Source organism: Lampetra fluviatilis, chromosome 14 (genome assembly GCF_964198595.1).
Source record: "Lampetra fluviatilis chromosome 14, kcLamFluv1.1, whole genome shotgun sequence".
Classification (NCBI taxonomy): domain Eukaryota; kingdom Metazoa; phylum Chordata; class Hyperoartia; order Petromyzontiformes; family Petromyzontidae; genus Lampetra; species Lampetra fluviatilis.
In genome coordinates, this window is record NC_136288.1 from 2,426,587 (window position 1) to 2,454,104 (window position 27,518).

At 48.7% G+C, this 27,518-nt stretch overlaps 2 protein-coding genes across 2 annotated transcripts in view; both read right to left on the reverse strand.

The window, feature by feature from the left end:
- The window catches only part of PAFAH2 (platelet activating factor acetylhydrolase 2), a 52,402-nt gene extending 40,046 nt beyond the window's left edge, over positions 1-12,356 (reverse strand). The window contains exons 1-2 of the mRNA XM_078862558.1: positions 12,214-12,356; positions 3,186-3,280 (exon numbers count right to left, since the gene is read on the reverse strand). Of these exons, the coding sequence (XP_078718684.1) occupies positions 3,186-3,280; positions 12,214-12,324 (206 nt within the window). The 5' untranslated portion in view covers positions 12,325-12,356. The remainder of the gene's footprint in view (positions 1-3,185; positions 3,281-12,213) is intronic.
- Positions 12,357-14,526: 2,170 nt separating this feature from the next.
- On the reverse strand, positions 14,527-27,428 carry ALDH8A1 (aldehyde dehydrogenase 8 family member A1). Its single transcript, XM_078862467.1, has 7 exons — positions 27,184-27,428; positions 26,304-26,451; positions 20,721-20,876; positions 19,700-19,849; positions 18,525-18,781; positions 16,393-16,554; positions 14,527-15,799 (listed from the first exon to the last, which is right to left on the reverse strand). Exons 1-7 carry the CDS (start codon positions 27,319-27,321, stop codon positions 15,347-15,349), a joined length of 1,464 nt encoding a protein of 487 aa, XP_078718593.1. The 5' UTR covers positions 27,322-27,428; the 3' UTR covers positions 14,527-15,346.
- Between the last annotated feature and the right edge of the window lie 90 nt (positions 27,429-27,518).

Consider the following 27,518-nt stretch of genomic DNA (forward strand, 5'->3'; position numbering starts at 1 on the left):
CTTTCTGGCTATTTCTTCTCTCTGCCTGTGTCCTCTCTTTGGAATTTTCACACTTAAAATTCTAACTTAGCAAATTTTCAAACACGTAATCAACCAGGCTATGCGTTAATTGTGTGTTAACCGACTCTCTGTGTTGTATTACATCACATTTCGATATTTTGCTGGGTTATTTAATTTTCGTGTGCCTGTCTCCTAGTTTTCAATTTTGCGTGCGCGTTCCACATTGTCATCTTACTTGCAGCAGCAGCAGCAGTACGTTGGCGTACACTCATTGATATGCTAAGTCTCTCTGCCCCTCCCTCTCTCCGTTCTCGCCCCCCCTCTCTATATTTAAGGGACCGTCATAGAGACAACCCCTCTCTTTGTGCCGATGTGTGTCCTCTCTCTGTGTGCCGTTGTGATGTCTGTCTGCTTGTATGTCTGTCTATAGTTTTCTAGTTAGATTTTTTGTTGCTATTTCTTTTATACCTGATGATGATTGCTTGTGTTGCAATCGAAACGTCGTAATATGTTATTTTAATTTATTATTTTATTTTTAGACGTGACTTAACCGAAAAGAACCAAAGAATAATTCCTGCAGTCACGAAAGCTCCTAAATTAAGATTGAACCACTTCTACGGGGAAGTTTTAAGCTTATCCTTTTTCTTTCTGGCTATTTGTTCTCTCTGCCTGTGTCCTCTCTTTGGAATTTTCACACTTAAAATTCTAACTTAGCAAATTTTGAAACACGTAATCAACCAGGCTATGCGTTAATTGTGTGTTAACCGACTCTCTGTGTTGTATTACATCACATTTCGATATTTTGCTGGGTTATTTAATTTTCGTGTGCCTGTCTCCTAGTTTTCAATTTTGCGTGCGCGTTCCACATTGTCATCTTACTTGCAGCAGCAGCAGTACGTTGGCGTACACTCATTGATATGCTAAGTCTCTCTGCCCCTCCCTCTCTCCGTTCTCGCCCCCCCTCTCTATATTTAAGGGACCGTCATAGAGACAACCCCTCTCTTTGTGCCGATGTGTGTCCTCTCTCTGTGTGCCGTTGTGATGTCTGTCTGCTTGTATGTCTGTCTATAGTTTTCTAGTTAGATTTTTTGTTGCTATTTCTTTTATACCTGATGATGATTGCTTGTGTTGCAATCGAAACGTCGTAATATGTTATTTTAATTTATTATTTTATTTTTAGACGTGACTTAACCGAAAAGAACCAAAGAATAATTCCTGCAGTCACGAAAGCTCCTAAATTAAGAGTAGAGTAGTAGTTAATGATGTTACGTCACACTCACCCTCCGGTGCGATGACGTCAGAGAGTGACGTCATGCACGGCGGGCGGGACGGCGACGTCATGTCCCCCTGGGGTATTTAGGTTGGGACCCGTGACGTGTTCCAGGTCGTTGTAGGAGTCCGGGATCGTGTGAAGATGGAAGTTGGAACCAGAGTCGGGGGAAATTAGCGCCAGGATAGAGCAGCCTGTGTAAGGGCTAGAAATTCCCAGCACCCTTCCTGAGCTGTAGAGTGCGGCTAATTAGAGATGGGAACGTGTGCCTGCAGTGGGAACAGCCCAGCCGCCGCCGAAGGAACGCGAGAGGGTTACAGCCCCACCTCGTTGCCGGGCGATGATGGGCATGCCCCCGCCCGGGGCAGACGAAGGGAAGTCGTGCCGGGGGGTTAGAATAATGGGAGGCAGGTGTGGAGTGTAGGCAGTGAGTGGGCCGTACTCAGAGTGTAAGCAGAGTCGTGTGTGAAGAAGAGTGTTTAATAAAACTGGCGCAAGCCCTTACATGAAGCTCCGTGTGGATCTACAAGTCTCCAGCGGTGTCAACAGTAGTAATGGGCGCTTTAACGTGTCTTTGGAAATGTTTTTTTCATCCCAATTTTTGTGATGTGGCATTGAAACTAGTGGTATGAAAGGGGCTCTACAGATTATTATAATTACTCCTCAACAGGGTTACGATGGCATGGATGGTTGTTTCAGGAGCAGCTCCATTGAGAACTTGAATCTGGGATGACTCGCGGATCCGAAATCAGTTTGACAACCATTCGTGGCCCAGTCAAGTGACATGAACAGATGAAAAGCGTCCTCTTGAGTGAATAAATAAGTTGTATCTATACATTGTATCTACAAATAGTATACTTACAGTCACAAACAGGAAATATTCCTTTGCACATGTACATTCTTAAAAATACAAATATCCCCCTTTAACAGACTGTTGGAACAAGTTCTGCTTGCGAGCACCAATGAAAGCCGGCACAGCGCACGAGGGGGTGGCGTGTGACCAGCACCACGCCCGGCCGCCTTTGTCTCCCCCAGTGCCGATGTTTACATTTAAGCCGAAGTCGACCTTGTCTACGACCCAGGGACAGCCACAGAGATATATTCAGCACCGTCACAGGAATACAACTCGGCCCTTTGCCGGGTTCGTAGGGCAGTGCGCCATCAACTGCGCCACCACTCCCCACGTTCTGCCAACGCCACGCTACAAATCTGTTGACCTCGCAGAGCAAATAAACTCAAACACTGGTTTTGGTTTGTTAAATCTTACAGCTCGGGCCCACCGAGCTACAGAGCTGGAGTTTTTTTCAAAAGCGACCTGGCCACAAATGATTGCTCGACGACGTGGCTTATCGCGTGAACATTTATATCAGCCAAGATACCCTGAACGCGTGATGTTTATTCTAAATGTTTATGTTACGGGAGAGAAAAAAAAGAAACGCAAACTATATTATCAGAGCATATTTGTTCGCATGTATTGCCACGAGCACGTCTGCGGTTAATGCAGACGCGACTGCCTTGCAAAGCGCCTATTTGGTGCGGGGACATCTTAAAGCACGTGTCCTATTGCCAAAGAGTTAGAACAATTTATGGTCTCACTCTTTGGTTCTTTCGGTAAAGTCACGTAGAAAGATAAAATAATAAATAAAATAATAGCATACGCCGTTTCGATTGCAACACGAGCAATCATCATCAGATGATGATATTATTTAATTAATTTTCTCTTTCTACGTGATTTTACAGAAAGAACCAAAGAGTAATTCCTGCAGTCACGAAAGCTCCAAATCAAATATGATCTCATTATTTTCCTTTGCTCCGAACACATAACACCCAGACATGGTCAGGCTCGGGATGGACCCCACGGTCCCGCCTTGTTGGTGAACGCCTCCTGGCCACCAGATTGTGTGACACCGCTCACCTGGCAACAGCAGCAGCCCTTATCGGAAGAACCAAGACTTCAAGGCAACTTGGTCTCACGATAATCGCCAGCAGCCGAGGAGGAGCAGCAGCCGCCTGTAGCCAAGCAAAAAACACAAATAATCGAAAATTTTATTTAAAAAACCACGTATCAAAGGAGTAAAACTCATACTAACACCTGTCAATCAAACACGATTGACACAGACAGTCGAGGTCACGCAGCTTACAGCACGCAACGTACACACACTGTGTGTGTGTGTATGCACTGTGTGTGTGTACACTGTGTGTGTGCACTGTGTGTGTGTACACTGTGTGTGTGTGTACACTGTGTGTATGTGCAGTGTGTGTGTGTGCGCACTGTGTGTGTGTGTGCACTGTGTGTGTGTGCACTGTGTGTGTGTACACTGTGTGTGCGCACTGTGTGTGTGTGTGCACTGTGTGTGTGTACACTGTGTGTGTGTGTGCACTGTGTGTGTGTACACTGTGTGTGTGTGTACACTGTGTGTGTGTGTGTACACTGTGTGTGTGTGTGTGCACTGTGTGTGTGTGCACTGTGTGTGTGTGCACTGTGTGTGTGTGCACTGTGTGTGTGTACACTGTGTGTGTGTGTGTGCACTGTGTGTGTGTGTGCACTGTGTGTGTGCACTGCGTGTGTGCACTGTGTGTGTGCACTGCGTGTGTGTACACTGTGTGTGTGTAGTGGTGGTATTGACGTGCGCCGACTGTGACAGTGATGGATCACGGGGCGGCGCGGGGTGCGGGGTTGGGCACGCGTTGTGGGCGTGGTGTGGACGCGCGCGCCGGGAGTGACAGATGACGGGGCGGCGCGGCGTGGGTGGTGAGGCACGATGAGATGTGGGAAAACAGGATCGTAGCCAGCGCCCGGCGATTGGTCGAATAAGTGGGTGCTCGCAGCGACGTCCGCAGGTGGGGTATAAAGGGGGACGCGCGAGAGCACTCGGGGAGAGTTACCCAGTTGAAGACCCGAAGACGGAGCTGAAGACCTAGTGCCCCGAGACCCCTAGTCCCGCCGTCCTTGTGGGGACCGGGGCCCTGTGTGGCTCGGAGGCGAGGCTGTGGGACCCGGGGTCCGACGCCCCCGTGGGTCGGGCTGGGGACCCACAGTCGAGACGGATACCCCGGGCAGGGAGTGTCCCGAGTAGCTCAGTGGCGTTAGTCGCCGAGTAGCTAAGTGGATGTTGGTCATCCGAGTAGCTCAGTGGCGTTAGTCGCCGAGTAGCTAAGTGGGTGGTTGTCACCCGAGATACTAAGTGGATGTTGGTCATCCGAGTAGCTCAGTGGGCGTTAGTCGCCAAGTAGCTAAGTGGGTGTTTGTCACCCGAGATACTAAGTGGGTGTTTGTCACCCGAGATACTAAGTGGGTGTTTGTCACCCGAGATACAAAGTAGGTGTTAGTCACCTGTGAACGAGTTTGATAAAATAAAGAGTGTGTTACCCGTGAAGTCGTCTCCCGCCGAGTTACTACATTACAACTGGCGTCAGAAGTAAACCTGTCTTCAAGAAGTATGGACACGAGGAAGACTACCCGTACCCACGAGCGAGGTCGGGACGACGACGGCGTACCGGGGACACCGACCTCGGGAGTAGAGGACGAGGAGTTGCCGCCGATGCAGCACTTCGCGGTGATGGCCGACGCTCCGCTTGCCTCCGACACCAGCCTCCAGGACGCGCACTCCCGGTTGGCGGAGTTGCTACTCGCCGCCGCCGCTGTCTTGGCCGACATCTCCGTTCCGGCGAGCGGAAAAACGGCTGCGGGGGTCGTGGAGGAAGCGACGTTGGAGGATTCCCGCCAAAAGGCGCTTCGCGCCAAAAGTCTGGAAGTTGCCGCCGTTTTTGGGGGGCCGCCACCGATTGGCGGGAAAGACGGACGCCACGTGGCCGGACACCTCCGCGCAGCGCAGCCCACGTCATCAGCGCGCGCCGGAGCCCTCCATTTTGCGCCTGACAACCGAGCCGACATTTTACACAACTACAGCGGAGCGCGGGAAAATCTCTCCGACGTCGACGACGATCGGGTCCTCCAGCAAAGATTGCCCGCGCTGTCGGCGTTCAAGGCGGATGGGGGCGACTGGGGAGCCTTCCAACGAAGGTTCCTCGCTCATCAGGAGATGTCGGGGTGGTCCGACACCACTGCCCTGCGTGCGTTGCCAGCGATGCTTGACGACGACGCGCTTGCAGCCTTCACATCTGCTGCAAGGTCGTCCCGCTCTACGCTCCAGGCCGCACTACACCTGATGGCGAAGGTGTTCGGGCCGCCCTCCACGTGTCGCCACCAGTTCTACGATCGGCGGAAGGTGGCTGGAGAAACGACGCTCGCCTATCGCACGGCACTACTCGCCTTGGCGGACGCAGCTTTTCCCCGCATGGATAAGGAGGGGAAGGACGCCATGGTGACGGAGCAGCTGCTGGTGTTGGCCCACGAGTTGGGGGTCCCCATCAACGTGGCGGACGAGATGGATATCTGCTCCCTGGCGATCGCCACGAGCATCCACGCGTACGAGGTCCTCAAACGCAAGCCGGGGGTCGTCTGCAAATGGGCGGGGAACGCGGCACTGGCCGCCACGATCGCCGAACCTCAGCCAGCTGCGGTGCAGGAGCAGGCCTTCGCTGCATCGCGTCCGGGGGAGTGGAGAACGGGAGGTCGTTCGCCCACACGTTCGCCCCGCAAGCTGGAGCAACCGAAACCTACGACGTCCGTCGTCTGCTACAACTGCGGCCTTCGGGGTCACGTCGCAGCCGGGTGCCGGGCCCCGCGTCAGCGCGCCACAGGACCACGTCGGGACGACGACCAGGGCCACAAGTCATCCCAACAAAACCCGGCAAGTCGCGGCACCTCACACGTTCGGTCCACAAACACGGCACATTCGGGTCGCCGCTTCGCGGTGGGGGGTTCGCGGCTGGGTGCCGGGGGTTCATTTCGGCGAGGGGGGTCCGTACGCGGCCCGCAAGCAGTCGAGTGGTCCGAATTGGCCCACAGGATCGTGGCTGCGTCGGCCGGGTCGTCCGTGGTAACGGGGTTCATTGACGGGGTTGAGGTCCGGGTGCTTGTTGACACGGGTGCGTCGGCCACCATCATCTCGGACCTTATTTATAACATTCTTCCCGTCCAAAGTAGACCCCTTCTGCCATTAGACGTGCCATTTTATGCGGCGAATGGGGGATCCCTGGGGATCATCGGCCAGATTCGGGCGACTATTTGCATTGGTGACATCAAATTGGCGGGCCCTATTTTTGTATCATCATCGCTGGCCGTTCCCTGTTTGCTAGGTACGGACTTTTTGTCCAAAATGCCCATCAAAATTCTTATAGATCAGGCCTGCATAGAGCTTCCGTCAGGTCGGCGGGTTGCGTTCTTGTCGAGCCCTACCAAAATGCGCACGGTTTGTGCGACGGTGCAGGCGCTGGCGACTCACACTGTACGGGTGCCCCCGGGATCGCAAATGTTAGTACCCCTTCGGTTCAGGAAGCCACTCGAGGTGGGTGCGGAGGCACAGGGGGTGCTGTTGGGGCCGTCTAACAGAGCCAGTAGGGGCCTCGACTTAGCGGTTGCTCAAACCATGGTGAGAGGGGACAGTGAGCCGTTCGTAATGGTCCTGAATACGGGGTCGCGGCCGGCCGTAATTGCGCAGGGAACGGTGCTGGCTCACGCCGCGCCGCTACCCGTTGAGGAACGGCTCGTGGCTCAAGCAGATTTCACTGTTAAGTCGCATCCTCCAAGTGATGAGGGGACTGAGTGGTTGGACTCGTTGTGTGCCGGTTCTGCTAACTTGTCCGCGGTGCAATTGGGAGCATTGAGGGGTTTGCTAATCGAGTTTGCTGATGTGTTCAGCAAACATAAGTACGATATCGGCTGCACTGACCTGTTGCGCCACCACATAGCTACAGGGGACGCGGCCCCTATTCGTCAGAATCCCTTCCGGCTCAGCCCAGCCGAGAAGGAACATGTGCAATCGGCGGTTAATGATATGTTGGCGGCCGATATCATTTCGCCCTCTTCTAGTCCGTGGGGTGCTCCTATTGTCCTAGTAAAGAAACAGGACAGGTCCTTGCGGTTTTGTGTCGATTTCCGCCGCTTAAACAAAATCTCGATGGCGGATGCGTATCCGCTCCCCAGGATGGATGAGTCGCTGGATGCCTTGGCGGGAGCGCAGTTTTTTTCCCACACTCGATCTGCTTTCTGGATTTTGGCAATTGCCACTCGATAACGAGTCTAAACCTAAAACTGCTTTCCGGACACCTGGGGGCCTATTTGAATTCAACCGTTTGCCCATGGGCTTACATTCCGCTCCCGCCACGTTCCAGAGACTCATGGAATTGGTTTTGTCGGGCCTCCAATGGGATACCTGTTTGATTTATCTCGACGATATCATCGTCTTTAGTCGGACTTTCGAGGAGCACCTCCAGCGACTGAGAGCGGTGTTCCTCAGGATGCGTTCCGCTAAGCTTAAATTTAAACCGGCTAAATGTTTTCTGCTTCGGGAATCGGTCAGGTATTTGGGCCATATCGTGAGTCGTTCAGGGATCTCGACGGACCCTGCTAAGACGCATTGCGTCAGCTCATGGCCAACGCCAACCTCGGTCACGGAGGTTCGTAGTTTCATTGGTTTCGCCTCCTATTACCGTCGTTTTGTCAAGCAATTTGCCACCATAGCCAGGCCCCTGCACGCTTTGACGGCTAAGGGTGTGAGGTTTCACTGGGGGGCGGAAGAGGAGGCTGCGTTCTGCTCCCTCCGTGACGCCTTGGTGCAGGCTCCCCCCTTGTGTTACCCCGATTTCACACAACCGTTTTTGCTTGACACAGACGCCAGCAATACGGGTATCGGGGGGGTGCTCTCACAGGTGGTCGGGGGGGTTGAACGGGTGGTCGCCTACGGTAGTAGAGTTCTTTCCCCCGCCGAACAACGCTATTGCGTAACTCGTCGTGAATTGTTAGCCATTGTGTTTTTTACACAGCAATTCCGCCGTATCTTTACGGCCGTCATTTTACGGTCCGTACGGACCATGCGGCTCTACAATACGCTATGCGCGTGGCACAGCCATCGGGCCAATTGTCCCGATGGTTGGAGGTCCTTCAAGACTACCAATTCACGACGATTTACCGCAAGGGGTTGCGACACTCAAATGCGGACGCCTTGTCGCGGTTGCCTCCGTGCACGGACTGCACATGTTTGTTGGGATCGGCGCGGTGCAAACCCCCGGTTGCCGGCACCCCGGGAGTTGCGCTCGCCGCCACTGACACCCCGGGAGAGGACGCCCCCACGGGGAGGGATTCGCTGTTGTCGTTGCCCCTCATTGAGTGGGGCCGCCTCCAGATGTCCGACAGCTCCCTACTTACGCTACGTCGGAAAGTTGGCGCTCCCGAGGTAGGGGAGGCGCGGGTCGGTTCCTGGGTGTGCAGACAGGGCCTTTTGATGAAGTGGGACAACATGTCCCGGCGTCACGTGCTCGTTGTGCCTGTTGCTATGCGGGGTAGGGTTGTTCTGGCAGCTCATGAACGGCTCATGCATCTGGGTTTTCACAAAACGCTCGCCCTAATCCAGCGAGACTATTATTGGCCGGGGATGGGTAACGACGTGGCGAATATTCTTAAGGGATGCGTAGGGTGCGCCAAAAGGAAACCGCCACCATTGGCAGCTAATCCACCGCTGCAATCCATTCAGGTTTCGCGCATAAACGAATTGGTAGCGTTGGACATCTTGGGGCCCTTTCCGGCTACACCAAGGGGAAATAGGTTCCTGCTGGTTGGCGTGGAATACTTCACCCGATGGCCTATGGCATGGCCGCTCGTCAACCAGTCGGCTGCGGCGGTGGCGGACGCCTTTGTCCAGGGTTATGTTTTGGACAAGGGCGCCCCCGAACGCTTGCTGACGGATCAAGGAAAGAATTTTTCGAGCGTTTTGTTGCGCGAGGTGTGCGACCTGTTGGGTACAAAGAAAGTGCGTACTTCCCCCTACCACCCGCAGACTGACGGGATGGTTGAGCGTCTGAACAGGACGATTACGTCTATGTTGTGCCAACAGGTCTGCGACGATCAGGTTGATTGGAACTTACAGGTGCCGGGGGTACTCGCGGCCTATCGAATGGCCCCTCATGCGGCGACGGGGTTTTCCCCATTTTTTCTTATGTATGGGCGGGAGGCCGATCCGGCCATGGACGTCCAACTGGGGATTTCCCAGCCACGTGCAAAATCTAAATTGGCAGACCACATCAAATTTAATATCGCCAAATTGACTGAAGCGCGGGAGGCGGCAAGGTTGAATTCGCGGTCGCGGCAAATTGCGAACGAGAAATTGCATGAGCGGAGGGTGCATACGCATGATTGGAAACCAGGCGATAAGGCCTGGCTGCATTGTCCACATGCACCGTTGGCTACGTCCCCCAAGTTGTTGAGACCTTGGAGGGGACCGGTGGAAATTGTGCGGGTTGCACGACCCCAGAGTATACAGATTAAATGGGGGAAACGCCGTTGGTACGTGCACCCCTCCCGACTGAAGCCCTATGCGGCACCGTGTGACCCCGTTCTGTGCCGTGACGACCGGGTGTGTGATGTGACTGTCGACTCGGGGAGGGAGGTGTCGCAGGCTGATCCTCACGTGCCTCCACCTGACCCACCCCCAGGTGCCTCGGGCTTGACGGCTGCTGACCGTCGAGAGCCTGAACCCCGGGGCACGCACGGGTCCTCGATGCCTGGCCGATGTCTTCCTGAACCGCCGGCACCACCGGACGTTCAACCGCGTCTGGTGCCGTACGACGGACCGGCAAGGCGGACTCGGGCTAGGGCTCAACAATTTTCATGAAGACGTTTTTTTCTCTACACCGAGCTCGCCCGGTGTTCCCCTCTGCCGGGGTAATGTCCCGTTGTAGGGACGCTCGGAAAAAGAAGGGGACACTGCACGAGTCGAAAGAAAAATTTTTTTTTTTCCATTTATTTTCCTTTTTGCATACACATTGCTATTGTCACTCGCCGGTTTGTATATATTGTTCTATTGTCGCGGTGGCACTGGTTGATGGTTGCGGATGGTAGTGTTCGCGTCGTGTTGTGTTGTTACGTTAGTTGTTCTTGTTGTTGTGTTGTGTTACGGGGCACACAGGGCGGTTTGTATATTTTTATAGCAGCCGGGTCGGCTGCGAGCTATGTGGTAGGGGGTGATGTAGTGGTGGTATTGACGTGCGCCGACTGTGACAGTGATGGATCACGGGGCGGCGCGGGGTGCGGGGTTGGGCACGCGTTGTGGGCGTGGTGTGGACGCGCGCGCCGGGAGTGACAGATGACGGGGCGGCGCGGCGTGGGTGGTGAGGCACGATGAGATGTGGGAAAACAGGATCGTAGCCAGCGCCCGGCGATTGGTCGAATAAGTGGGTGCTCGCAGCGACGTCCGCAGGTGGGGTATAAAGGGGGACGCGCGAGAGCACTCGGGGAGAGTTACCCAGTTGAAGACCCGAAGACGGAGCTGAAGACCTAGTGCCCCGAGACCCCTAGTCCCGCCGTCCTTGTGGGGACCGGGGCCCTGTGTGGCTCGGAGGCGAGGCTGTGGGACCCGGGGTCCGACGCCCCCGTGGGTCGGGCTGGGGACCCACAGTCGAGACGGATACCCCGGGCAGGGAGTGTCCCGAGTAGCTCAGTGGCGTTAGTCGCCGAGTAGCTAAGTGGATGTTGGTCATCCGAGTAGCTCAGTGGCGTTAGTCGCCGAGTAGCTAAGTGGGTGGTTGTCACCCGAGATACTAAGTGGATGTTGGTCATCCGAGTAGCTCAGTGGGCGTTAGTCGCCAAGTAGCTAAGTGGGTGTTTGTCACCCGAGATACTAAGTGGGTGTTTGTCACCCGAGATACTAAGTGGGTGTTTGTCACCCGAGATACAAAGTAGGTGTTAGTCACCTGTGAACGAGTTTGATAAAATAAAGAGTGTGTTACCCGTGAAGTCGTCTCCCGCCGAGTTACTACATTACATGTGCACTGTGTGTATTGTGCACTGTGTGTGTGTGTGTCTCACTGTGTGTGTGTGCACTGTGTGTGTGTGTGTCTCACTGTGTGTGTGCACTGTGTGTGTGTGTGCACTGTGTGTGTGTACACTGTGTGTGTGTGCACTGTGTGTGTGTGTGCACTGTGTGTGTGTGTACACTGTGTGTGTGTGCACTGTGTGTGTGTGTGCACTGTGTGTGTGTACACTGTGTGTGTGTGCACTGTGTGTGTGTGTGCACTGTGTGTGTGTACACTGTGTGTGTGTGCACTGTGTGTGTGTGTGCACTGTGTGTGTGTGTGCACTGTGTGTGTGTGCACTGTGTGTGCGTGCACTGTGTGTATGTGTACACTGCGTGTGTGTGCACTGTGTGTTTGTGCACTGTGTGTGTGTGCGGGGAGCGGTAGTGTAGCGGTTAGCGCGCTGCGCTATGAACCCGGCGACCCGAGTTCGATTCCTGCTCACGACCAACACCAGTGACGATTATCTGAACCGGTCCCGGGCCTCCCCTAGGTCGACTCAGCCTAAAATGAGTGCCTGGTGCGATGTGTAAACATCGCCGCTAGGGAGACAAAGGCGGCCGGGTGTGGTGCTGGCCACCCACCCCCTCGTGTGCCGTGTCGGCCTTCATAGGTGCTCGCTAACAGCACTTGCCCCTACAGTCTGTTAAGGCTACACGGGGGATCTTTGTCTTTGTGTGTGTACACTGTGTGTGTGAGTGGGGCAGAAATGTGCAAACTCACACGAGCGCTGACGAGATGACCGACAGTCAACCAAACCTCACACACAAACACACACAAGGGCAGCCGTCGATTGCAGAACACGACACACGACACGACACACAGCGCTCTGCGTGTGTTGTGCTGCTGCGTGTGTAGCTGTGTTACTGTGTGTAGCTGTGTGTGTGTGTTACTGTATGTAGCTGTGTGTGTTACTGTGTGTAGCTGTGTGTGTGTGTGTTACTGTGTGTAGCTGTGTGTGTGCTTGTGTGCTTGTGTGAGACCCCACTCCAAACCCGAACACGAGGGGAGGGGATGGAGATGGGACTCACCGTTCGCGCGTCTCGTCGGGCCACTCCACCAGCACACGCAGCAGCACCACCTCGCCTCTCACCCCGTGTGCCCTCCTTATACATCCACAAGGAACGCCCCTCCAGTCGCATTGCACAACCCCCATCGCGCCATGCCCCGGTGACGAATGTACGTCCTGGTGCGCACGCAAACAAAATGAGTGTATTTAACCTAAAACATTTTAATAAAGTAGTTTTTTTTTTTAAGACAGAAAAAACTAAAAAGCAATTGTGATTTATGTTTTTACCCTTCCGATACTTTGGGGCCGTCCATAAATGACGTCACGCGATTTTGGACGATGTTTGACCGCCCCCCCCCTCGTCACACAGCGTCACAAAGTCAAGCCACCCCCCTCAAATATGACGTCACAAAGCTCTGCCCCCCCCCCCAAATAAAACATGCTTCAAATCGCTTTAAACTATTGTCATCGTAGTGCGTATTTAATGTGGCGCTGCACTGATGTTGTAGGATGAAACATTTATTAAAAAGTCTATTTAATTAAGTAGAACGTGTTGTCTATATGTATTTAATGTTGCGCATTTTGATGTGACGTCACATTTCTCAAACCCCTCCCCCCCCTCGTCACACATCGTCACAAATGTCTGACCCCACCCCCCTAGGTACGTGACGTAATTTATGGCGGCCCCTTTGCACTCCTATACGTGGTTTTTTTGTATGATTGTTGTAACTTTCTGAGCTGCCTCTACTGGACGTGTGTGAAAAAGCGCTTTATAGCTCATCGGATTCCTCCCGCATAAAGATTCCGATTCATTTCACGTCCATCCCAACCGCCCCCCCCCCCCCATGGCCCACGTCCCCCCAGCATCAGCAGACATTCGATAACCAAAAACCGACGGTGTGATTTTTGAAGTTTTCAACAACAACAAAATTCTTGCCGTGGTTGTCACACCTGATGATGATTGCTTGTGTTGCAATCGAAACGTCGTGATTTCTTTATATGTTTTATTTTTTCACCTACGCGAATTTACCGAAAGAACCAAAGAGTATGGTGTGATTTTTGTGGCGAGGTTTGATTTTCCTACTACGTTTTCCATTTTCTGCAACATGTTTAACAAAGCGATTTAATACAATCCTCAAGTTTGCATTGCAGCTCACAGTACTGAAACAATGTGATACTATCAGACCATCGAGTAAACACGCTTAACACAGGCTGTTCCCCAAGCCAATGGACTCTTTATGTAATGTGTAACCACAGTGTTACTGTACAGTATTTATAACAAAGTGAGGGCACAACCGGCGAATGTGAAGATAAAACCATGTGCTCAACCACTGAGAAGAGCTTTCTATTGTGCAATAAACATCACGAAATTACCACTCAGATAAAAATAGCTGTACTACACTTGAATGAATACATGCACTTGATTGTATTCTAGAATTAGCTTATATTCCTTTGTTTTCATCATGGGAGGGGTTTTTTTTCATCCAAGGAAGAATTCACGTTTTTCACTTGAATATCAATCTCTTCTTCAACCCGAATCAGCACGTTTAAACTCGAGTGCTCATCGTCCGGGGTAGATTTAATTTTGATGGCTTCATTCTACAGCTGTTCACTTAGAAATGGGAGAAATGTTTTGTTGTTGCTTCCAAGACCGGTCACAGTCATTGTACAAGGAACCCCAGAACTAACATACTGGAGGAAAAATAAAATAATTAAACTCCAGCCATTTTGGGGGGGGGGGGGGAGATAAACAGAGCAAATGCCAGTCACAAAGTGATACGTGTAAGGATAATAAAATCGTGTTGTGAATAGGACATCGGATGAAGAGTCGTGACATCGGATGAACAGTCGTACATCAGGGAAGGACAAACTAAACACAAAAAGCAGTTCTACAAAAAAAGAGTTCTCAACTCAGCTGTAAAAGTCCATAGCTCCAGTGGCTTCCTTATATCTAAAAGAGCGTTCCAGACAGTCGCAGAAGCGCATCTGGAAGCGCACGATGCGGTAACCCGTCCTTGTTCGATGTCTAGCTAAAAGCCACTGCGAGGATGTCTGCTTGTTGAACCTCTTTTGCAACCTAAGTAGACCGACCGCGCCAATCGGGCGGCGTGAGGTTGAACAGGTTTGTCCTGTCACTCGGTGGTATAAGATCTGCCAACTCATTCACCGCAGTGCACAGAGCACTGGGTCCCATCAACTGCGGGAATGTTGCCTTGAGTGCCTCGGGCAAAGGTCACTTGAATCAGCAGCGAGCCGATGCTGCCACACACCATCAAGTGACAAAGTCCCCGTTATTTGCAAGCAGTGTTTATTCAGACAAGTTCAGACGGGCGAGCGTAGAATCTTCAAACTTAAATCAAGGCACCACGGGTACTTCTTGTCAATGCTTGTGGTTAACACCAATAATAATGCAATGTGTGTTTGCTCGCATACTTCAACTGGTTTGGCATTTTCTACTAAAAAAATTAAAATCAAAAATGAGGATCACATGGCAGTGTGCATTTAGCAGAATTATAAGGAGTGCAATAACAAGAAAACATTACATGGCAGTGGTAGAAATTGCATATTTTCAAAGCACATTAAATCAGCGTTTCTCGCCTACCGTTATCACAAGCCAATTGGATCCACCAATATAAAAGTGCACATTATTAGTTACTGAATCAATATAAGAAAAAGTGTAATATAAGGCGGTGTTCATAATAGATGAGAATCTGACAATCGCAGCATTAAACATAAGCTCTAACAATTTTAGCACATAAACATCTTCCATACTTCATTTTTTATACCAAAAATCCGCTTCCATCTGCAAGTTAAAGTACAATACATTGCTCACTTCTAAAAAGACAATGGCAATGAATAGCTAAACAATGCAAGAAAACTCTGCAAGGATACATTTGATTAAGTCGGCAATTTATCATACACATAATACAAGAGGCACAGACAATTAGCATCAGCTGATTGTTTTCATCAAGAGAACACAATTATCATTGGGCAACATTCAGTCCCACCTGCAAGTTAGTCCCAATATACTGCACACTTATAATTAATAATTGAATGACCACCAATAGCTAAACCAGGCATAAAAGGAATGAAGGATTTTAATTTAATTTAGCACGCCGATTGGCTTGGTCAGGTGGTACACAGATCACGTGTGATCAGTACTTGACGGTGATCGTCTTGACCTCGGTGAAGAACTCGAACGAGTCCTTGGCCCCCTCACGCCCGATGCCCGACGCCTTCATCCCCCCGAAGGGCAGGTTGAGCTCGCGGATGAGCCAACAGTTGGTCCACACGATGCCAGCCTGCAGACGCTTGGCCACGCGATGCACTCGCGCCACGTCCCTGGACCACACCACCGCCGCCAGCCCGTAGCGCACGCCGTTGCTGCGGGCCACCGCCTCGTCCTCGTCCTCGAAGGGTGACACGCACACGACCGGTCCGAAGATTTCCTCCTGCATGGCGGCCGAGTCGTCCGGCACGCCCGTGATGACCGTGGGCGCCAGGAAGTAGCCGCCCTGGCACCGCGGGGGCAGCAGCAGGGGGTCCACTCCCTCGCCACACAGCACGCAGCCGCCATCCCGCTCCGCCTGCTCCACGTATCCACGCACCTGCTCGCACGCCAACGCACGCACGCACGCGGCATCGCACCGGTCAGGGAGTTTGTAGCTACCAGATCAAGGAAGCCAAGTGGGGTTGAGACGAATTTGTACTAGTGTAGGGCACTGCTTGGGGATGCCAAGTGTTAAAGGACAACAGCAAAAACATCTGCCATTCACCAATTAGTGGCATTGAGGTCACCATCGTTCTTGTGCCAGGCTACATGCACGCATAATTACACATACACAAAGGGTACAAATTGTTGTCCTGCAACAATAGGCCACTTTATTACCACTGCAGAACGGCCCACAAAGATATCTGTCCATCACTGCAAGCATCTTAGCCACGCGAATCAGTTACTTGAAGGGTATAAATTCGACACGCCAAAAACAGTCTTCCTAGTTTAAGGATACTCAGAGGCCCCTGCAAGAACTTCTGTCCCTGCAGGGGCCTCTTTATTCTCCATCAACACGCACACAATTCTTTGCGTAATTATTCGATGACACCGAGGTGCGTGTTAATAATGTGGTTGCAAGTCCGATTGGGCACCCGATTAAAGGCCCAGTACCTCACCCCTGCCCTAACCACAGCACCACACACGCACCTTTGCGAGGTGCTCCTTGCTGATGAGGGGTCCCATGTTGGAGGTGGGGTCATTCTGAGGTCCCACCTTCCATGCACGGGATGCTTCGACAAACTTTTTCAGGAACTGCTTGAAAATGGGCCTCTGCACGTAGATACGACTTGTGCACAGGCAGATCTCTCCCTGCAGGAAGATATGTTAGAGAGTAAAAAATCTTAATCCAGCATCATTTCAGTGGCGCTTGGTCCGAAGAAAACATTCTCCAGCGGTAAATCAAAGAATCGTCCAAATGCCACTGCGGTACACTTCAACAGTGGAACACGCGGCGAACGCATGTTCACTACGAGCATTAACCCGAGAGCGCGAGTAGTATACACATTACGTCCTCTGAAGCCATCAGCTAGATATACAACTTGCATATAGATTTCTTGCCGATACTCAATTCACAAGCGATTCATCTATACATGGACATAATAAGCCACTGCTAGGCATTTGAAGATTAATTGATGCATCGAATAAAATTGATATCTTATGCTCACAAAATATGCATCGACTCAATCGACTCAATCATATTAACAATTATTTTCAATTCAAGTAAATTATATGGAAATTTTACCAGAAGGTCAATGGTTAGCACAATCATAAAAAAGACAAAATTTTATTTAAGGGATACACAGTACAGTTGATACACAGTACAGTTGATACACAGTACCTTATGAGATTATAAAAAAGGCGAATATAGTTGAGGCAGGCAACACAAACAAGACGCTGTAAACAAAACAATAATTCTTGAAATAATCATGACTCCAAATCATGACAATTCATCAAAATAAAGCAGCAGGGGGTGAATCATTCACGTACCTTTTAGGGGTGTAAAAATTCATAAAATCATTAATTAACAGTGACCTTAATCTCACTATACCAGCATCATCTGGTGCGTACGAATAGTTTACATGTTATAATGAGTGTGCATGACCCCTCCAACCACTAGAGGCTGCTAGATTCACGACAATGTAAAACAGATATTCAATGATATAACAACACTAGCGGCTGTTAGTATCCCAAACTGGTCTGAGCCTCCCCTTTGGTCGAGGTGGAAATGCAGCCCTGAAAATTCTTGTTCACACCACCGTTCACAGAAGGGCCTCCACTAGAGGGAGTTCTAAAGAAACCTCGGGGGTATTTTGGTCTACTCTTACACACTGGCCAGATATTTTGCAAGAGCTAAGTACCCAAACTTTACCCCATCGCACGCAACCGGCCGATCGACTGTGGTGATGTACCCCCATTTGTACTGCTGCGTGGAGAAGAGGCAGGGGGATTTAAGTCCAGTGTGCTTACCATTGCACCACAGCCCACTGGGAAAATATAGCTGATGAACTTTGCTATGAATAAAAGCCCATCGCACATGGGCAGCGGCATGGCCGAGTGGTAGCACGTTTTCTGCTTGTTTAAAAAAGTTTGCAGTTCGGGCTCCGCGGCTGCCATGATCCATGCAGTCTGTTTTGTAGTGGACACTAAACATTCTGTGAAGTTATTTTCTTTAAAAAAAATAGTGGGTCACGTGTACTGGTGTGTACCCAATTTGATCACGGCGCATAGCAACATCGCTTCCTATTGGCATATAAAATTTCACTTGCTGGCCGGTGCAAATTTCACCTTGTGCCACACAGGGAAAGATGCCGCAGGGGGGTTCCCTGCCACAAGGAACACCGAGAAATACCGCATTGCAGCCGTGCTACAAATATTAACCCTTCACCATTCCGAGACGTCTCTAGTTTGCAGGGTGGGTCCCGTTCACCACCGAATCTCAGAACGTGCAAGCGGTTAGTGTTAACTTTATTTAGAGAGGTATATCGACGTCGTTTTTAAAGACACTGTACTCACTGCAGAGAACTGTAGCAGCACGATGCCACTCTGTGATAGCTGGCGCCAAACTGTGCCACACACCCTCCCGCATGGCCTTGTGGGAACAGTGGTACTGATAAAGTTGTTTTTTCCCTTCCGGTTCCGTTCCGATGACGTAGACGTACTCGTCATCGGAACAGGAAAGGGTTTAACCGAGAGTGATGATGGCACGTGGCCTATCGGAAAACACAGCCGGACGAGCCCCCCCCCAGCTGTGAGCGAAAATGCCCCCCCCCCCCATTGACCTGGTTGGCGAAGCTGGATCGGACGGTGGTCGCCACGCAGGCGTCGAGGTCGGCATCGGCGAAGATGACGGCGGGGTTCTTCCCGCCGAGCTCCAGGGAGAGGCGCTTGCAGTGAGGTGCGCTGCGCACGGTGATGTCGCACGCCGTGGCCGTGCTGCCCGTGAAGGAGATCGCTGGGACGTCGGGGTGGCTCACGAGGGCGGCGCCTGCCTTCTTGCCCGTGCCCAGGACCAGGTTCACCACGCCAGCCGGCACGCCTGAACCGTAGAATCACCCAATGATGCGTTGCTTCATTCGGTTATTGCAGAATCTCACGTTCGCGATAGGTGCATTGCATTTTGCGCGGGAGAATGGATGACTAATTATGCGAATTGTACACCGATTATGCGCTATATATTTTAATGGAATGAATTAAAAAAACAAGACAATACCATTGAGATGGCAAACAATAATCAAGTCTTGAAAGGAATGACCATAATTTTGGAACAATTCAAATTATCATTAACAGTTTTACTGACTGACTCCGTTAATTTTACACAGGCGATATCATTAAAATAGTTGTGCATTTGTATAGCAAACCGTTAATAACCTCCAATTTTCCAGTCTCCATGGATTACATGTTCAGCAATTAGCACAGGAACATAATGTGAACTGCATTGATTCGTAACATAAGAATCTCTCTCGCTGTAGTATGGCAATCAAGAATGAGACCCTTATTCTTTTCTTAGAGTTTTAACGTAGTATACTAGAGTCAAGTTGTCGCATCATCAAAACTGACCAAAGATATGTACAACTGACCATAACGTATATTCGGCTTTATAGTAGCTGTGATTATTCAACAAAATGCAGCTTCCATTAACGGACGTTCATCGTTGACAGGGATGACGATGCAATGTCTACTCGTGAAACGATGCCAGAGTGTTTAGCTGCTATGAATTTCCACATGATAAGCCACTTCATCTAGTGATCATTTTCGACCAGGTCACTTCTGAAAAAGAGCTACATAGCTCAGTTGGCTTTAACTGGTAAAATAAAACAAATTTAACGTAACATAAAAACTAAATTTTAGCCAATAGCACAACCGGAATAGCATCGGGTAAATGTAACGGCTATTACAAGAAATGTGCAAAGTTATAGATTTTTCACAACAAGAAAGATGTAAAAGGCCACCTCACCAGCCTCCTTGAGCAGCATGCAGAACATCCATGCGGTCACAGAGGTCAACTCGCTGGGCTTGGCAACCACCGTGTTTCCCAGGGCTATGGCTGGAGCGATTTTCCACGTGAGCAGGTATAACGGCAGGTTCCACGGGCTGATCAGCCCAACTGGCAAAGCACGTGCACACCAAACAAGCTCATTATTTGTCGACCTACAAAGGTTCAGTACGTGAGCCCACACGCGTATGGGGGCAAAGTAAAGTGGCCAGTTTCCGCAGTGTGCCGGAGCTCAGTATGACAGGAGGTGCAAGTCTTGTATTTGACGCTTCGCTGGGAATGTTATATTACACCCGACTCGTGCTTCTGATGCAAGCACACAACATTGGTGCCACTCTGTTTTGTTCCACAATAAAAGTGAAACATTGTCCTCAAATAATGTTTAATTTTATTCCAATAATCAACAGTCTTTGTGTGGGACATCAAAGTTATTTAAAAGTTGTTTTTATTTTCCAAATGTAAGAATCAAGATATTTTATATGTTCACCACACTTAACACTAATATGCAGATCTAATTTCCATTGTGTGGAAAAAAACATTAAAAGTAAAACAAACTTAGATTCACCCAGTGGCTTTATACAATACAAACTCACGACACTTTGTATATGCAGACTAATACGAATATGCAATTGGCTAACATCACCAGCGGAAATTTTATACTATACAGTTTTATGAAAGTCAATTGATATCCATAACGTACAATCGCATTACCAAAAACCACAGTTTTGCTCTCCGAAAACATATTCCCGAGTCTATGATAGTATAAAAAACATAGTACAATGCCAAACGACAAAACGATACACGATCGAGTAATAGCAGTTATCACCGTGCCAACGTGACCGACTACGACATCATGCCCGGTGTTCCCAGTTAAGAATGAACTCAATGCCCCAAACATGAAGCACTGCGGCTCGCTCGCAAACTTGCTTGCTGTCCGTGCGTGCAATGTCCTGCAAATGTTTCGCGCCACGCGGTTACGTACCCACTCCAACGGGACTGCGCACCGTGTAGTGCATGCAGCCCATGTGGTCAGCCTGCGTGCACTCATTGGTGTAGTGCTGCACGGCGGACGCGAAGAATCTGAAGTTGTACGCGGCGCGCGGGATGTCCACTGTTCTTGCGTGTTCCAGTGTTTTTCCTGCAATGACAGCGAAGGACGCTCAGAGTCGACCGGTTAGGGCGACGTGCAATCGTTTGGTACTCAGTATCACGCCTTTCGCACAAGCGTACGACACAACCCCTGCAGCGCAAACGGAATGAAGAAGCACGATTGAGCAGAGCACAGCATAAAGGTAGTAAGTAGCACACCAACTTAAAATTCACAATATATTTCTCAGACAACCAACAACATTTTATGAGCGGAGCACTTAAAAACGAACTACTAAAAAAACATTTTTTATTTTATCAGGTAAGGCCCACTGAGCTATATAGCTCTTTTTAATAAGCAACCTGGCCACAAATGATAGCCCAACAAAGTCGTTTATCATGTGGAAATTCATAGCAGCCAAATATTCTAAAAGCATTTTAGGGAGAGAGAGAACACACAACCTCGAAATATGCAGGTGTCAGGATCGTACCCACAACCTCCTGTATACCAGGCAAGGTAGTTAACATCTCGCCACTGGAGCACTTAACACTACTGCACCCCAACATTAATGTATTATGTCATTAATTCTAACACACACAGCTTTGATGAGTGTAACATAAGTGGAACCGATTGTTTCATTTCATCATTGCGATACATGGCTACTGTACACCGAGATTGTAAGAGTTTCAACAGACAAGAGGGCCAAGTGGACACTACTGACACTCTGGACTCAATCGGGTCAGCCGCTTTGATTATCCCAGGTTCGCAATTGTAATGAGTTGATAGTTTTGGTCTGGAATGATTGCATATAATAATAATGTTGCATTGGTTTTGTGCTTGATTCAACTACCTTCCAGCTCTGAGAAGAAAAAAAACAGAATGCCACGATATTAACATTTCTTTCTGGAGAAAGGAAGGGGGGGGAATTGCTGCTCCTAAGTATGGATCAGAGGTCACTTGAGATTCAGTCGAGGTTCTGTCATATCTCCTTCCACGAACCATTCTCTAGGGTGTGATGATGCATTGCTCTGCAAGTATTCCCAATGGACTCTTTTGTCTCAGGACACGATGCCGATAGCACAATATTGATACATATTGAGAAATGGAACAGAATTATAAAAAATATCCTCCAACTCCATTGTTAGTGAAGCCCCATGCCTATTGATGCTACCAGAGCCTTTAGTTTGGCCAGATAACATGCCCTGACATTTGGGATGAGGCCAGCACTCATAAGGCAGCACTGCAATCATTATTTAATTTATTGTGTCAGAGTCAAGGGCAGATCTGAATGTCAAAACACAAAGGTCTGTTTTCCATTACTGCACACTCACGGACTTTCATCAAGTTATAAATAAAACCTATCCGATGGTTTATGAAAGTAGCACAGTACAGTGATTGCAAAACAATATTTTAATCAGATGAGCACCACTGTATGCACTTCATACTGTATAGAGAGTATACAGTATACAGCAGAGGTGTGGACTCGAGTCATGTGACTTGGACTCGAGTCAGACTCGAGTCATGAATTTGATGACTTGCGACTCGACTTGGACTTGCATAACAATGACTTTGTCCCACCTATGAGATGTGGACTCGAGTCATGTGACTTGGACTCGAGTCAGACTCGAGTCATGAATTTGATGACTTGCGACTCGACTTGGACTTGCATAACAATGACTTTGTCCCACCTCTGGTATACAGTATAAACAATGGCACTCAAAAATGATCAGCAACCCGATTACGCACGATATCTGTTTTCCATGGCCAAAATCTATCAGTAGAAACTCCTATTATAAAGGACATTTATTTTCTGTTATTCGTGGCCATTTCACAGATAAGCGGGTGGGGGGGGGGGAGATTTATATCCATATTCATCCACGGCACACTAAAATATTTCCAGCGCTGGCAAAAGTCTGCGATTAATAGATACTTTGCCGATGAAGAAAATGCACCGATGGCGACTACTGCAGAGACACAGCAACGAAGGCGACTCGTGTGTAAAGGTGAGACGGAGTTTTGCGTCGCAGAACCATTGAGAACAGCGACAGCATGAGCAGTCTTCTTACTAGCAGTCACTAGACAAATGGGGGATGATGACATGACTAAGATGATCTTGATAAAGATAGTGACAGTGGTGATGTCAATGGTAGATATCACATCACACTCAAGGGGCAAATCACTCATTGTCTGCATTTATTCAGACGTTTTCACAGAAAACAGGGTTTAAAGTAGATAAACAAGGATGACAGGAGCTGTGAAGAGCACACACCCCATATCTACACAGATAAGAGCAGTTTCACTCTAGAATTTATTGAATGGATAAACTTAAAAGTACATAATTAAATCAGCTCGGTATTAAGAGGGGGGTGGGATTCTGTGTGACAGATTAATGAAATCGAACTTTAATGTTAAATTGGGGTCAAGTATTTTTTGTCCAACTGTGAGAGAGAATTAAAAAAATGTTTGTCCAGGTATAAGTTGCCGCAATTTCAACTACCACTGCTAAACAGGTGAAGCCAGTGAGACAAAACAGCGCCCAAGATCCCGATCTTGAAGACGACACTGCTCCTTTTTTACATAATAAGTTTCTGTAACTGTAATACGGCGAAATATATTATCTGCTGGTTTACGCACCAGGGTTAAACACTGTTCTCCAATACTCAGGAATGCCTTAGCCAGCATGCACGGAGTTAAAAGAATTGTTTACTTAACATTGTTGATCATTCGGCAATCTGTGTGCACAAACAGCTCAGAAAAAAATCATCGTATGTTTAACTTCTTTCGCACCCTACAAAGCCAACCGTGCTGATGGGAGGTGCGGGGGAAGGACAACTAAACACGAAAAAATTGTATGTTGTTTATTATATGCAACGCCTCTTGTGCAAAAACTGTTTCCAGTTACTCTATTGTACGGGCCTGGAAACAGAAACATTAGTGGAGCCAAATGTTATTGTCATAAAATATTTCAAAATATTTTTTTTAATAACACGCTTTAATGAAATGTACCGTACTCGTAATGGCAGAACTCCACGACTCCATAACGTCAGGGACCATGGTGATTTACAGCCAACGTGAGTTGAGCGTGGACAATTAGACCCGTAAAAAAGATTGTTTAAAAATATACATTTTTAATTTTTAATTATAGAATGTAGTATTGTCATCAGTATGACATACCTATACCAAGTTTGCAGTCGATACGACATTGGGAAGATGGTTGAAATTGAGTTACAAGATTTGAGGATACGACAGAGTTAAATAAAAGCGTGTAAAATGTTTTTAAATATATATCTTTTTTATGATAGAATATAGTCTTGTCATCAGTATGACATAAGTATACCAAGTTTGCAGTCGATACGACATTGGGAAGATGGTTGAAATTGAGTTACAAGATTTGAGGATACGACAGAGTTAAATAAAAGCGTGTAAAATGTTTTTAAATATATATCTTTTTTATGATAGAATATAGTCTTGTCATCAGTATGACATAAGTATACCAAGTTTGCAATAGATAGCACATTGGGAAGTGGGTAAAAATTTAGTTGCAAGGTTTTTTTAAGGATACAACAGACGGAGTTCAATAAAAGCGTGTAAATAAATAAATAAAGCACTCCTGGTCAATGCAGGTCAACATTTGCAAACGAGCAAGTTTTTAATGAACGTTCGAAAACAAATTGGAAATTGAAAATTTGCTAAAATGTATCTGCCAGTGACGCTGGTTACAATAACATTGCATATTTTTTAAACAAATCTGGTAGGCTTACAAACATTCAAATATTGGCACTGCCCACAAGCAGTTATGAATGATATGAAATCACTTGGATGAGCCACGAAACCTCATCTATTCACAAAACATGCGAGTGCCCATTTTCAAAGCGTCAAAATGTTAGCATTTGTGAAAGGTTAACATTTTGTGAATGCAAAACTAATTTGCATGCAAGCAGGCAAGTCCTGCTTTGCATAATATATGTACAGTACTGTTTAATGATAAACCCCAACGACACGAGCATCATCAGTATATATAATACATTACCATCACGTGGCAAAACCCGTACTATGGCTTGCCATTCTACGGTGCAATAGAAATTGTCTTTGTTAATGTTAATAGTTATGCAGCGACTGCTCACATTAAAGAGCATTGCCGATATACACAGAATGCTGTGTTATAATCGATACAATGCACACTCCAATAACGCACTATTAATTCAGCAACGCCTCTTGGAAGCCAAGCTAATTTGGGGGTGAGCATTTCCAATCATGGAGGATATCTCCCATAATAAACTAGTATGATATATAATTAAATAGGTTTCCATGAGCCACAGAACTCGAATATGTACAGTACTCGAATATAACCTTTTTGCCAGTATCAAAGTATTCTTAAATTTTTTTACAGTATTGTAGTTGCACCCGTGGCCCCGCATTTCCATATATTTATTTATTCAACTGACATTGTGCTAAAGCCCAAATGCTGCAGGCCGATTTCGCTTTGTGGGCTAGATGAAAGTCTCTCCGTCAGAATCCAGGCTGAGCAGTAATACATCATTACACATGTCGAACAAAAATAAAGTTGTAGGTATCTGGAATCGTAGAATACGACGTTTCGATTGCAACACAAGCAGTCGTCATCAGGTATAACTAAATTTGAGAGAGAGACAAAACACAGACACACAGACAGATACACAAGCTGAGAGAGACAACACAGAGACACACAGAGAGAGAGACACACAACATAGACACACAAAGACCCCCCCCCCTCTCTATTTATGGCCTCGACACAGAGGCATTGGGTCTCTGTGTATCTATGTTGTGTGTCTATCTCTGTGTGTCTCTGTGTTGTCGCTCTCTGCTTGTGTGTCTGTGTGTCTCCGTGTCTGTGTTTTGTCTCTCTCTCAAATTTAGTTCTACCTGATGACGACTGCTTGTGTTGCAATCAAAACGACGTATTCTATTTTTTAATTGATTTTCTTTCCACGTGACTTACCGAAAGAATCAAAGAGCAATTCCTGCAGTCACGAAAGCTTCAAATCAAGTTTGTGTCTGGCGTAGTTAATATTACACTTCATTGGACTTTCATTTCATCAGAAATGCACTCCGACTGATCTTTGACTGGCAAGAATTTATCTTTAAAGTCTTCATCAGTCATATTTAGGGAAAAGAACAGCGACTGCTGCCCATGAAAACTGGGTATCAGTGCAGCATGGCTCGAATCACACACATCCCTTTTCCACTGGCGCATCTGAGCCACGCCAGTGCGGGGCTCTCGTGGCAAGGGTGGGTTTTCCCACTGGCAATTTACCGAGCCGAGCCAGAACCAAACTGTGAAACATTGGCTCCACAAAGACATCTGAATCTAGCTCCGGACAAAACACTGCGAGCGAGCGCAGGGTGAAACAACCTGATGCCTCCTGAGCCGTGCATGGCTGGCAAGGCATGAAAACGACGTGGCTCGGTTGTCAAGTGGACGAGAGGTAACAGGCATACCCTGGTCGTGGGACTCTGCTCTTGCCAGCTCCTCCAGCCGGGACTCGATGAGCTCGGCGAGCCTGGTGAGGATCCTGCCGCGCTCCAGAGGACTCGTGGCAGCCCACGCCGGGAAGGCGCGCTTCGCCGCTTCCACCGCGGCGTTCACCTGCTCGCCACGGCAGCGAGAGGGGATGTCATGCCACCGTCATGCCACAGCGTACACTGCGTGTTGTTTAAAGCAGTGGCGTGCTCTCAAAGTGTGGGCGCCTGGGCCACCAGTGGACACGGACCTTCAAGGTTGGGTCCGCGAACGGTGATGCAAGTGGAGGTTGAGCCAGACATAATGACCTGTTATTTTGGACATTAAGCTTTGACTTATGATATTTACATAAAAAATGTAACTACCCAGATTAAGCTACCCTCGCCATATGGTCTAAATGCCCCCCCCCCATAAAAAACGTATAGCTGCGTTAAAAAAAAGTTTACACGTACGGGTAATACGAATAATTTTCACTGGTATTTAGAGAGAAGTGAATGCGTTTTGTCATCAGGGGCGAGGGGTCGGGTGGTCCGCGGAAATGTTTGCATCGGCCAGATCGTCCGCGAGCCAAACACATTTGAGAAAGATGGCTTTAAAGTCAAACTCGTAACGTACTAGAATTCAGCTCTAATGGGAGGCAACAATGAAATTTGAAGCCAAAAGTCGCTGGTTCGTTCGACTCGCGTGGCAGATAAAATGGCCAGTTGCTTTTTTAATCCTCCCGTGTGTCCACGTGGAAGAGTAGGCCAAATTTCCTGCATTTGGAATCCCTTCCACCGGCGGTTGCATGAACAAGTATGTTCAGGGCTACACTACGGCTCCCCACAAAGACAACAATAACATTACGCGCACACACACCTCGGCTTCGCCGCTGTCAGGGACTCGGCAGTACACCATGCCGGATGATGGTTCAAACGAGTCCACGTGCGTCTCGCTGGCCACGAACTCGCCATTGATGTAGTTCTCCAGCACCAGCAGGACGCCGCTGCACGCCATCTGTGCACAAAGTAGCGTGCTGTTGTTGGGCTATTACAATTGCCGTTGTTGTTCAAATGGGGAGTCCCGAGCAACTTGAAACGTGCAGCCTCAGCCGAGAGTTTAAATGCCTACGGTCGTGCCCAACACGTGCGCTCCATGTGGCGCCAACGCCAAGGCCATTGGCCAATGAGAGCGAGGGGCGTTGCGAGACCACG

What these genes read in the sequence shown, in the direction of transcription:
- ALDH8A1 (XM_078862467.1), bottom strand. Translation starts at nt 27,321, where the DNA reads ATGGCGTGCAGCGGCGTCCTGCTGGTGCTGGAGAACTACATCAATGGC. An exon ending in AGCAGAGTCCCACGACCAGG is followed by an intron (nt 20,877 to 26,303) that starts GTATGCCTGTTA and finishes CTGTCATTGCAG; the next exon opens with GAAAAACACTGGAACACGCA. An exon ending in GATCCAGCTTCGCCAACCAG is followed by an intron (nt 16,555 to 18,524) that starts GTCAATGGGGGG and finishes ATCTTCCTGCAG; the next exon opens with GGAGAGATCTGCCTGTGCAC.